The 12,581-nt window shown below is 41.0% G+C and overlaps 1 protein-coding gene across 1 annotated transcript in view; it reads right to left on the bottom strand.

Moving 5' to 3' along the window:
* ANOS1 (anosmin 1) overlaps positions 1–12,581 on the bottom strand; it is a 137,490-nt gene that overhangs the window by 48,573 nt on the left and 76,336 nt on the right. The window contains exons 5-6 of the mRNA XM_084844239.1: positions 9,148–9,332; positions 7,617–7,746 (exon numbers count right to left, since the gene is read on the bottom strand). Of these exons, the coding sequence (XP_084700365.1) occupies positions 7,617–7,746; positions 9,148–9,332 (315 nt within the window). The remainder of the gene's footprint in view (positions 1–7,616; positions 7,747–9,147; positions 9,333–12,581) is intronic.

Here is a 12,581-nt window from a genome sequence, read left to right as displayed (position 1 = left end):
TATTCCCAGCTCCCTTAGAATAAGACCAACCGAACTTACTTATGAGCAGACATGTAATGGATTGTGCTGTAAAATGCTTGTATTCCAGCCAGAAGGTATTTGTGGTTGTTCAGTCGTTAAGTCGTGTCCGACTCTTCGTGACCCCATGGACCATAGCACGCCAGGCCTTCCTGTCCTCCACTCTCTCCCGGCGTGTGCTCAAGTTCATATTCATTGCATCGGTGAGGCTATCTAGCCATCTCATCCTCTGCCGTCCCCTTCTCCTTTTGCCTTCAATCTTTCCCAGCATCAGGGTCTTTTCCAGTGACTTTTCTCTTCGCAATAGCTGGCCAAAATATTTGAGCTTCAGTTTCAGAATCTGTCCTTCCATTGAGCAGTCAGGGTTGATTTCCTTTAGGATGGACTGATTTGACCTCCTTGCAGTCCAGGGGACTCATAGGAGTCTTCTCCAGCACCACAGTTCGAAAGCATCAATTCTTCGGCGCTCAGCCTTCCTTATAGTCCAGCTCTCACAGCCATACATTACTACTGGGAAAACCATAGCTTTGATTATATGGACCTTTGTCAGCAAGGTGATGTCTCTGCTTCTTACTATGCTGTCTAGGTGTGCCATAGCTTTCCTCCCAAGGAGCAAGCGTCTTTTAATTTCATGGCTACAGTCACCGTCTGCAGTGATCTTTGAGCCCAAGAAAATAAAATCTGTCACTGCTTCCATTTCTTCCCCTTCTATATGCCAGGAAGTGATGGGGCCAGATGCCATGATCTTCGTTTTTTTAATGTTGAGTTTCAAACCAGCTTTTGCACTCTCCACTTTCACCCTCAACAAGAGGCTCTTTAGATCCTCTTTGCTTTTTGCCATTACAGTTGTATCGTCTCCGTATCTGAGGTCGTTGATAATTCTCCCAGCAATCTTAATTTCGACCTGTGATTCATCCAACCCAGCGTTTCTCATGATGTACTCTGCATATAAGTTAAATAAGCAGGGCGACAATATACAGCCTTGTCGTACTCCTTTCCCAATTTGGAACCAATCGGTTGTTCCATGTCTGGTTCTTACTGTTGCTTCTTGACCCTCGTACAGGTTTCTCAGGAGACAGGTAAGGTGGTCTGGTACTCCCATCTCTTTAAGAATTTGCCAGAGTTTGTTGTGATCCACACAATCAAAGGCTTTAGCGTAGTCAATGAAGCAGAAATAGACGTTTTTCTGGAATTCTCTTGCTTTCTCCATGATCCAGCGAATGTTGGCGGTTTGATCTCTAGTTCCTCTCCCTCTTTGAAACCCAGCTTGTACTTCCGATAGTTCTCGGTTCACATACTGCTGAAGCCTAGCTTGTAGCATTTTGAGCATAACCTTGCTGGCATGTGAAATGAGCGCAATTGTACGGTAGTTTGAACACTCTTTGGCATTGCCCTTCTTTGGAATTGGAATGTAAACTGACCTTTTCCAGTCTTGTAGCCACTGTTGAGTATTCCAAATTTGTTGGCATATTGAGTGCAGCACTTCAACAGCATCATCTTTTAGGATCTTAAATAGCTCAGCTGGAATACTGTCATCTCCGCTAGCTTTGTTGTTACTGATGCTTCCTAAGGCCCACTTGACTTCACTCTCTAGGATTTCCGGCTCAAGTTCAGTGACCGCACTATCATGGCTATCAGGGACATTAAGATCTTTCCTGTATAGTTCTTCTGTGTATTCTTTCCACCTCTTCTTAATCTCATCTGCTTCTGTTAGGTCCCTGCCTTCTTTGTCCTTTATCATGTCCGTCTTTTCACAAAACGTTCCCTTGAGATCTCCAATTTTCTTGAAAAGATCTCTAGTCTTTCCCATTCTGTTGTTTTCCTTGATTTCTTTGAACTGTTCATTTAAGAAGGCCTTCTTGTCTCTCCTTGCTATTATCTGGAACTCTGCATTCGGTTGGATATATCTTCCCCTTTCTCCTTTGCTTTTCGCTTCCCTTCTTTCCAAAAAAAGATGTCCTTTTCATCATAGGGGATTGGAATGCCAAAGTAGTAAGTCAAGAAATCACCGGGATAACAGGCAAGCATGGCCTTGATGTACAAAATGAAGCAGGACAAAGGCTAATAGAGTTTTGCCAAGAGAACATGCTGATCATAGCAAACACTCTTTTCCACCAGCACAAGAGGCGACTCTACACATGGACATCACCACATGGTCAATATCGAAATCAGATTGATTATGTACTTTGCAGCCAAAGATGGAGAAGCTCTATACAGTCAGCAAGAACAAGACCTGGAGCTGACTGTGGCTCGGATCATGAGCTTCTTGTTCCAAAATTTCGGCGTAAATTGAAGAACGTAGGGAAAACCACTAAACCATTCAGGAATGACCTAAATCATATCCCTTACAAATATACAGTGGAGGTGAGGAATAGATTTACGGGATTAGACCTGATAGACAGAGCGCCTGAGGAACTATGGACAGAGGTCCGTAACATTTTTCAGGAGGCAGCAACTCAATCCATCCCAAAGAAAAAGAAATGCAAGAAAGCAAAGAGGCTGTCTGATGAGCCAGAAGGTATACTGTATGTTAAATTAATATCATGACAGTCTTACAATAACAGAAACAATATTCAATATTATTTTTAAAGACTGCCAGAAATGTCATTCTCAAACATGTCACTATCTTAGCTATGGCTCTGTGGAAGCAACATCAAATTTATTTGGATTCTCACATTATTGATGGTTACCTGGATAATTGTGTTATTACTGGAGGCACAGTTGTGCTTCCAGTAGATAAGGCGATCAATCAAAAAAGGATTCCGCCATGTTAAATGAAAATCAGGGGGATGGGTTATTCTAACCTTAATAAAATTGAAAGGGTTTCACCAATCTTCCTGAAAATTCCACGTGTCAGACAGAAATGTCTATTTTGCATAACCTGAAAATTTTTGGAAGATTGGTTAAAGATTGAGGGAGAAAGATAAATTAAAAGAAAAAATAAAATAAATACCGGGTCACACAGTTTTGGCACTGAAAACACGTGTTGGCAACCATCTGTGTCCAACATTTGCCAAAAAGCTGGAAGCTATATATGAAAACCATATGTGCTTTCCTATTCCCTTTCTATTGTAGATGGTGGAATGGAATTCCTTTTTTAAAAATTCAATTTACTTATTTTTGAAATATTTTTTATTGGTATAATGAATCCCTATGAGATTTCATAAGCCAGCACTTGGAATGTGTGTGTGTGTGTGTGTGTGGGGGGGGGAGAATAACTGCTTTGTAGAGACAAAACAGCAGCGACAGCTGAGTTTCTGGGTCGTGTGTGCATGCGCATGCGTGCATGCACGTGTGTACGTGTGTGTATGCAGACAAGCAATCCCCTCAGCGTGACCAGACCCCACTGCTTCTGTTTACTGGTCTGCACTCCCAGCTGTTCCCCTTCTTCCTCTCCTCCCCGCTTTTCCCTTAATTGTTTGTGTTACTAAGGTCCCTTTCTCGATTGAAGTCCTGGGAACAGAGGGCTTAGAAGGAAGCTATGGCATGGAATGGGAGTGACATTTTGCTTCATAAGCAGGCCTGTCTTTCCTTGAGGGCAGAAAGTTTTCTACCTGCAGTTTGAGAAGCAAGCAATCATGCTGACACAGCTGTGGTCAAGCTGTGGAGCAATGGAGCAGTATGAGAAAAGGTTACATTTGTTATTCCCTGCAGCTAGCAGCTCGATGAGTCTGGAGTGTTCCCACATACCCTGATAAGGCCTAGAGTAACATCAGCTGCCTAAAACAATGAAAAACTGTCCCTGCAGGTTTCTGCGCCATCCCACCCCCATATGTCATTCAGAACCAAATTTTCCAGTTAGCAGCTACAGAAAAGAGCCTATCAAAAAGCAGAAAATTGAGGGCTGTCAGGATAAAAGAAAGCAACAGTGCCCTGTGAAAAAGAAAAGCACCACATTTGTTCCAACCTGGCTTGCTTGATTTTTACCTTTAGCTTAACTCTGAACTTTATTAGCAGATTTTGATTTGGTGTGAGAGCTTCTTTGGTTCTTGCCTCCTTTTTGGGAGAAGCAGAGTCCTCTTTTCTCTTTTTGAACATGTTTTCGCTTGGCTTTGAGACTATTTTGGGCTATCTTGTCCCAAGCCAGTTCCTCTGAGCCAGGCACCTGGTGCCTGAGCGGCTTGGTGTAGTTTTTGCCCGCTATTTTATTTCGCTCACAGTTGAAGCATGGTATTCACAACACTTTTCAATTTAAAATATTGTCTTCACTCTCTACCTGTATTAATTTTCCCTACCTGGACTTTGCTGAGATTCTAGGAGAGGTCTCTTTCAAACTTCCTCTGCGTCCACAAAGCCTGGTTTTCAGATCTCTGCTTGGGATCTGCAGAGGTAGCTATACATTCCTTTTAATTCTGCTCCCCCACCCCTCACTCTCTTCCTTTTCTCTAAAAGTTTGGACTACACTGCTATATAGCTGAAAGCTTCAAACACTGCATTTAACTAGTTTGGATTGGTGGGAGTTTTAAGTACAGCTAAGTACAATTGAAACTGCTGCTGGGCTTACTTGGGCCTACAAACACTGTTTTGGGCCTACTAACATTGGGCCTACTGGGCCAACTAACATTGCATTTTTTTTTAAATAGGCCTTAGCAAGAGTTAAACTGTAGTGTATTTTGCATCGTGTACACATGTATTTTGTTTGTAATCATTGCATGTTTCACATTTTACTTCTGTATATGATGTTCTTCTGCATTTAATTTTCTTTATAAACCATTCATATCTTAAGCCTTCTCATAAGGCATGATTTCATTTGTTTAACAACTTAAAAGGATAGTCATTGTTTTCCCGCTTAAGTTTTAAAATATATTTTCAAACACACTGAACTTTTAGATAGATTTTTACATAGCAGGGATCTGTATTGGGACCAATGCTTCTAAACTTGTTCATAAAGACAGTGTGGGTAGTGGTTACAGTGTTGGACTGGAACCTGGGAGATGTGGGTTCTAGTTCCCACTCAGCCATGAAGCTCACTGGGTGGCTTTGGGCCACTCACTGACTCTGAGCCTAACCTACCACACATGGTTGTTGTGAGGATGAAATGGAGGAGGAAAATGCCAATGGAAGGGAAAAGGGCAGGATATAAATGTAATAATAACAAATGTAGTTGTAGTAGTAGCAGCAGCAGCAGCAATAATGATGATGAAGATGATCTGGAACTAGGACTAAGCAGCAAGGTGGCCAAGTTTGCTGTTTACACCAAATTATTTAGGGCAGTTAAAACAAAGAGGGATTGTGAAGAGCTCCAAAAGGATCACTCCATAGTGGAAAAATAGACATCAAAATGACAAGTGCATTTCTATGTAAGCAAGTGTAAAGTGGTGCACATGGGAGGAGAAAATCCCAGTTCGTATGCTCAGAAATTCAACCATCAAAAAACCTGCTGGTTTAAAAGACTAAGATTCCTCTAGCGATAGTAAGGCTCAGATGCTTCATAAGGCAATACAGGACCAGGACAATGTGGAGCATCTTTACTGTTCCCAGGCACTCCATCCTCCCAATCTGGATTTGGGACTGAAAGACCCAGGAAAAGTGTGGGTGCATGGAGGGGAAGTTGTAAACAAGCACAATTTGTGACACTGCACAGCATCATAACTGATCACAGGCCACATGAGCTTCCAATTTCCTGGCTTTGTGGGGTTTGGAGCAACGTGAGGTAGTCTTATCGTCTGGACTTTTAAACCAGCAGGTTTTTTGTTGATTGAATATATATATGTTGTAACTGTGCAAGCACTGTTGATTTTGAATTTTATTTTGTATTGATATTTTAGCATATTTGTTCTTACTAAGGTTTATCACCAAATACATTGACTGTATTCAAGAGTAACTGTTTGTTCCTTGTAGGATTTTAATAGTGCTTGTGTACAAGACTACACATTAAATGCGTTGAGCAGATTAGTCAAGAGGATTAAGCAAACATCTGTTACCATCCCTTTTGTGTGCCAAGAGCACAGCTATATATCAGAATAAGGGGAACTTGAAGGAAAGCAGAATATTGAAACAGATTTCAGATTTCAGAAACAAGACTACCACCCCCCTATAAGAACTTTTGCAGTAATTCAACAGGGCCATCCCAAGTCATTTTGATGCATGAGGAAGAACAGAGAGACTTGCATCCTCTCACAAGTGAAGGGCCATAGCACCGAAGGCCAACCAAACTACCTTGGCATCTAAGGCCAAAAATTCCACAAGTGCCTCTCCACCTCTCTGGCAGTAAAAACATATGATAACTTAAATAACTAACTATTTGCTTCCCTTATATGATACCTTAAATCAGCTGCCTAAAGGGTCTGCTTCCCTCTGCCTAACAGTAGTGCTACGCCTCTGCACCATACATCGTACAAGTCTCTTATACATACATTTGGATTATTTATGAGCACTAGGATATTATTTATACAGAGACAGTGGTGCTTTTCCTTTTGAATCTTGCTTATTAACTACCTAGACGAATCTGGATGGCTCTTGTCAGGGACTATATTTTCAAAAATTGGGATCAACTATTGTATGTTTCTTTATCCCAAAAGTCCTAGGTGCAACCTGAAACCTGAACAGCATCTAGTAAGAGCCAAATCTAATCGTCTGTTACCATTCCCACATTCCACCTTAAGACTGTGACTAAATGCAGACCCCATGGCTTCAAGGTCAGCCAGATTTTTTCCTCCTCCCTCTTCCCACATGTTTAACATCTAGCCTAATGAAGAGCTCAGGGGAATTTGAAAGCTTGCTCACTATTTTTTTGTCATTTTGGTTGGCCTAACATATTCTATTATGGATTTGGATTTTAACTGCTATTTATTTACTTATTTGGAAGATTTTGTTTTTAATCAAAAAAGGCCCCCAGAGTAACTTACAAAAATCAATAATAAAGTCACTGCCTTCAAACTCATGACAACACAGCCATCTTTGCTTTTTGTACCTGTTAATCTAGTAATTCTATTGTTTTTAAAGCTCAGTTGTTTATTACATTATAATGTTCCAAATTCTTTTTTCAATAGATGTTTCTCAAACTAAAGAAAATATTGCATCTTGAAATTTACATGCGAAAACAGATGTATCATGAAATATGGCTGGAAAATATACAGAATGATGCAATGAGGTACAAATACTGTGTCTTAATGAGCCCTACTTACAGTACATTTTTTATAAACAAATAAGATTAAGGTTTCCTGATCTGTTAAAATTGTTTCTTGTTTCTTAAATTGACAAGAAGACAGAATCACTAACAACGTATGAGTTTGAATATAAGTCGATCCGTATTGTACAGCCCAGCAGATAACAGAGTTTCAGATCTTTTCACGTTTGATGTTCAGTATCACATACAAAAAAGAACCTCAACTGTTACTACTAATGTTGAAAGAAACTGAAAGAGGAGATTCATTCATTCAGAGATCCACTACAGAACAAAACATCAATGGCAGCTTTAATGTATGTGGTAACATAAAAAAAAAAAAAATCTGAGCCCATTCATTAGGGAAACAGCTCAACAGAGGAAGAATCACCTGTTGGAAATTTACAGCCACAGAAATATTAAGAGGACCAAGTTGCATTCCATGTGCAGTCCAACTAAAGGTGGCTGTGAAACACAGGAAATTAACACTAACCTTTTGAAGAGCGGAAGTGCTTGCTGGGAGCTGTGAAACCTCTTGTTCCATGCACATTAATGGCAGCCACTCGGAACTGGTACCACCTGCTCGGTCTGATGTCAGACAGTTGTACTCTCTCATCTGTGGTCTGCAGAGGAAAATTAAGTTAGCACTCTGACTTCTTTTACTTTTAGTGTTAATTTTGTACTCGCATGTGTTGGTTTTATGCTTTGTTTATTTATTTAGGAACAAGGGTTCCCCTTTTCATATCCTTGGAAGCTGTCTTAATACAATGTCAGATCATTTGTCCATGTAACCCAGTATTATCTATTCTAAGTGGTAACAGCTAACCGGGTCTAAGGTAGGAGTTTTCCTATCACCTGCTCCTACTTTTAAACTGGAGACACTTGGGATTGAACCAAGGACCTTCTCCATGCAAAGCATATGAGCTACAAAGGAGCTATCCCATCCTTACAAACTTGTGAGCCACATGTGCAGGTTGGATCTGAGTGAACTATTTTATATCACACCATTTTGTATGTTTCATTCTCCAGGACTAATGACCAGCTATAACTTTCTCCTCCATAGATTAATGACTACAGCTCCTTAACTGACAAAATGCCAAGAGGATTTACTTGCAATAGATGGCCACTTAACTTAGCAGCTTTGGCCTATCCCAACTAATAGGTGATGAAAGCTTTTTGCTATCCTATCTTCAGCTCACTATCAGCAAAATGGAAGTAGTTCTAATCTATTCCACAGTTACTGCTGCAATAGATATGCCTGTGGAATCTATCCTACAGAGTTATTGCAAGATCAGGCAAAACACACACATTGAACATGGCATGGCAAGAGATCAGCTAGGCTCTGCCAAGTGAAACAAATCCAAGACTTCCTCCCAATCCCAGAGCTTTGGGGAGCGGGGATGAACCCTGTCCCTCCCCAGCCCCAAAATTCAGCAGAAGCCTGGGATTTGTATTGGCTCTGTTCTTGCTGGGCATAGACACAACAAGCCTCCACCCTCCTGCCTCCAGCTCCAAGATGGAAACAAAAGGCTTACGCCTGTGGGCTTGCCTCCATACTTGGAAGGCAGACCACCTGTCAGGTGCAAGGGCAAAGAAAGCTGATTTGCCTCTTCCTCAGAGCTGGAGAGGAGTGTCTTGCCTCTACACCTGCTGGACACACCAATTACCAGTAAAGCACAGAAGCAAAGCAAGACCCCAGCCCCATTCCAGTTCTGAACTGATGGGGGTAAGGGCTTGCTTTTAAATCCAGCAGAATTCCCCCCCCAAAAAAAAAAAAATCCTCTACAGATTAAAACACAGATCTGAAGAGAGGAGCTGGGAATTTCCCCGACCTTGCACAATATTTCAAAGGTGCATGACTTTAGAGACAAGACTCCATTCTTCAGGGGAAGGAGATCCTGGGGATGACAATTTTTCGGTTGGCCACCAAGACTAGTCCAAAAATGTTCAGCCTCTGATTAACACCAATCATATTAAAGAAGAAGGGCTTGAAAAGAATACAGATTCTTGTAAAAAGGACTGACCTGTGCCACGGTTTGCCAGCTGGTAGCATCATCCTCACTGGGATGGATCCCATAGTTCCATCTCCTTTGTACCACATAGAGCACAGGTTCAATTGAGATATTGAATTTTGAAGACCACTTAATTTCCAGCTGTCCAGACTGAAATTCACTAAACTTTAATTCTTTTCTGGGTTTCAAAGGGACCCCTGAAATACAACAAATCAATAACAAGCAGCAGTGTGCAGGTAGATTAGTTTCATACTGAAAGTAACCATGGATCAAATATACCTTTTCTACCATTCAATGTAATGAAGCCCAAGGAAACCTATCCTTATAATGTTTACTTTACCTTAACTTTGTTTTCAGAAGAATACCAAGGATGACTCAATTAGAATGGAAGCTCACACAAAAAGGTATGCAGAGCTAAACTCATTCAGCCATAGGCTATCTTACCATATTTGACTAAATAGGATTACTGATCAAGACCATACCATGAAACCAGCTATTTCCTCCAGGTGATCCCTCTGTGAAGAAAATTAAGTGGGAAGCAGGCTGTACAGAGATCTATGCTACCAGTGGCAAGGAGACATTTCTGTCATTATGGTAATAGCAATAATAACATTGCTATACTTGTGGAAATGGCTTCTAGCTATTGCGTTTTTGTGTCTGTACATAACCAGATTTCACACTGATACTTCTCTTTGTGATTCAGGACATACAAGGGCTCGCATGGGAAAAAATGCAGCCAACTTGTGTGTGAGAGAAGAAGAAGAAGCTCACATATTAAGAGTGAAACAACTGTAATACATTTTTAAGTTCCACATTTTCATATGCCTAAAATTAAAGGTTCAGTCTTGACTTCAGAATAACTCAGTTCTACACGAGCTACACATTATGATAACCATGGGGATGTCAGTGAAACAGTAACCTGGTTTCAAGTTCTCTGCCCCCACCCCTCCTTACCCAATCCTCGCAATATAACTTCTCCAGTCCTCACAAAATTTGATTCCCTGCCCCCTTTCTACATCATTGGCTGCTACCAGTGAGGAAGTGCACAATACTGTGATGCAAGTTCACAGGTGGGTTTACTACATGTTGCAAAAGAATGAGAAGACTTTTAACACAGAGTTACAGGTTTCAGCAGCTGCCCAAGTTTTTCGTAACATGTAGTTCTGTTCGGAGAGGTCAGTGCTGGAATTGTCTTGCCTTACACATACCTGAGTACATTTTTCAATTTCTTCAAGGAACCGCAGACCTATTGGATGATTGTTAGACAGTTGTGTGATCTACTTAAATCATTCCCAGCCTGGTTTATAAATTCAACAAAATCTGAGGTTTATTTTTCCAACCTCCACACTTTCTTGGATAAACAAGAGACCTTTTCAAGAGGTCTAAAAACAAATGCTTCCTCCAAAGTGTTCCAATTACACAATCTATTTAGTAAATACACACAGAGAGAAAATAAAGTATGTCATCCAAACCGAGTGGCTCATAAGCTTAATTCTGGCCATAATGAATAATCATCAGTCTACATGTAATGTAACTAATATTGGTAAGTATGATAGTTTGGCTTTAAAAATTCTTGTTTAATTATTATGTACAATAATCCTACAGTCTTCATACTAAAAAAAACTTCCATCTGCTTTCCATTAGGATCACTTGGATTCACTTGATTGGAACTAACTTAGCCCCTATGGTGGTTGTAATTGTGTGCAGATGGATCTCATGAGTACTAACAAGTAGAGCATAGCACAAGTGCATTTTAGAATATTCCAGAACAACCAGAATCATTAATTTCATGTTCCAGATGTACACGTTCAGTTTAGAAATGTGCCTTTTAGTATACAAAAAGGTTCAAATCCATCACTGTAGCACAAATTAGACTTCTGAACTCCAAAGTGGTTGGCATTTTAAACAAATTTATACCTTTTGGCCTTTTACTGGGGTGATATGGGGGGAGGGGGAGGAATATTTATTTTGCATCCAGAGTTCAGCACACACATTGGTTGTAATCCTAGCTATTCTGAAGTTGATAGGCACCATTTCACTGATTTCAGGAATGTCAGGAACAGCCTGCTTGGCCTCTAGTGTAAGTCTGAAATACTTATAGATAAGAAAAAATACATAATTTTAAATAGCTTCAGCCCATAACAACAACAACAACAAAACAACAAGCTTTTTAAAATGCTATTGTCCACTATGAAGCTTTATACTCACACAGGTTAGGCTGAACTGCCATTACAGACAGCATTCAAAAACTGGAAGGCTTACTAGGTTAGATTATAAATTTTGACACTGGAAACCTGTGTGACAGCTTGAGTAGATAGGATACACAAAATATGTGCAACACACCAGTGCTTCTAAGCAGATCAGTAAAATACTCAAGAAAATCAAAGTTAAGTTTGATAGTTAAGAGCAATTTTTCCAAAGACATACATCCTCTCCTTTTAGCCACTACACCGGAGCCCTATTCAGGTGTTAAGTGGCAAGGTTGAGCCTGAAGAGGGTGTATTAATGTATCAGTAGGGCATGGGTCCATGTACCACCCATTCAGTTCCCAACTCTGTCATGTTGAGTGGCAAGATCTGAACAGGAGTACTACTCATGTTCACCTGAATACGAGTACAACACTCTGCACAATTGGGGCCTTCATAGTACACATTCAACTGTACCTGGAGAGGGTTCAGAGGAGGGCAACAAAGATGATCAGGGGACTGGAAACAAAGCCCTATGAAGAGAGACTGAAAGAACTGGGCATGTTTAGCCTTGAGAAGAGAAGACTGAGGGGAGATATGATAGCACTCTTCAAGTACTTGAAAGGTTGTCACAGAGAAGAAGGCCAGGATCTCTTCTTGATCATCCCAGAGTGCAGGACACGGAATAATGGGCTCAAGTTACAGGAAGCCAGATTCCAGCTGAACATCAGGAAAAACTTCCTGACTGTAAGAGCAATACGACAATGGAACCAATTACCTGGGGAGGTGGTGGGCTCTCCCACACTGGAGGCCTTCAAGACGAGGCTGGACAGCCATTTGTCAGGGATGCTCTGACTTGGATTCCTGCCTTGAGCAGGGGGTTGGACTCGATGGCCTTGTAGGCCCCTTCCAACCCTACTATTCTATGATTCTATGAGTAGATTCAGTCCTCGCCACTCAACATGGTAAGGTTGGGAATGGCGCGCCTGGCCAGCATGTATGGACTCTTGCCCTACTCACAATTCATACACCCTGTTCAGACTTAATGCCTGAAGAGGGCTAAAGTAGCAAAGAATTGTAATACCATGAATAGGAAATACTGAATATCTGTAATTGGCTGAAAGTAGGCATTCATTGTTGAAGACAAACCCAGAGAGTGTCAACATCCAGATGCATCAGTGAATGCTGACAGTCCTCAAAATTTACCAGGGTAGTTCAAAACCAGTGTAGTTCCAAAAGGTAGGGGAATGAGTAAAATCC

Source organism: Heloderma suspectum, chromosome 3 (assembly GCF_057233095.1).
Source record: "Heloderma suspectum isolate Gila_16-S chromosome 3, 16-S_ref, whole genome shotgun sequence".
Classification (NCBI taxonomy): Eukaryota; Metazoa; Chordata; class Lepidosauria; order Squamata; family Helodermatidae; genus Heloderma; species Heloderma suspectum.
Note: the sequence above shows the minus strand (reverse complement) of the source record. Positions and strands in the feature narration are given on the sequence as shown.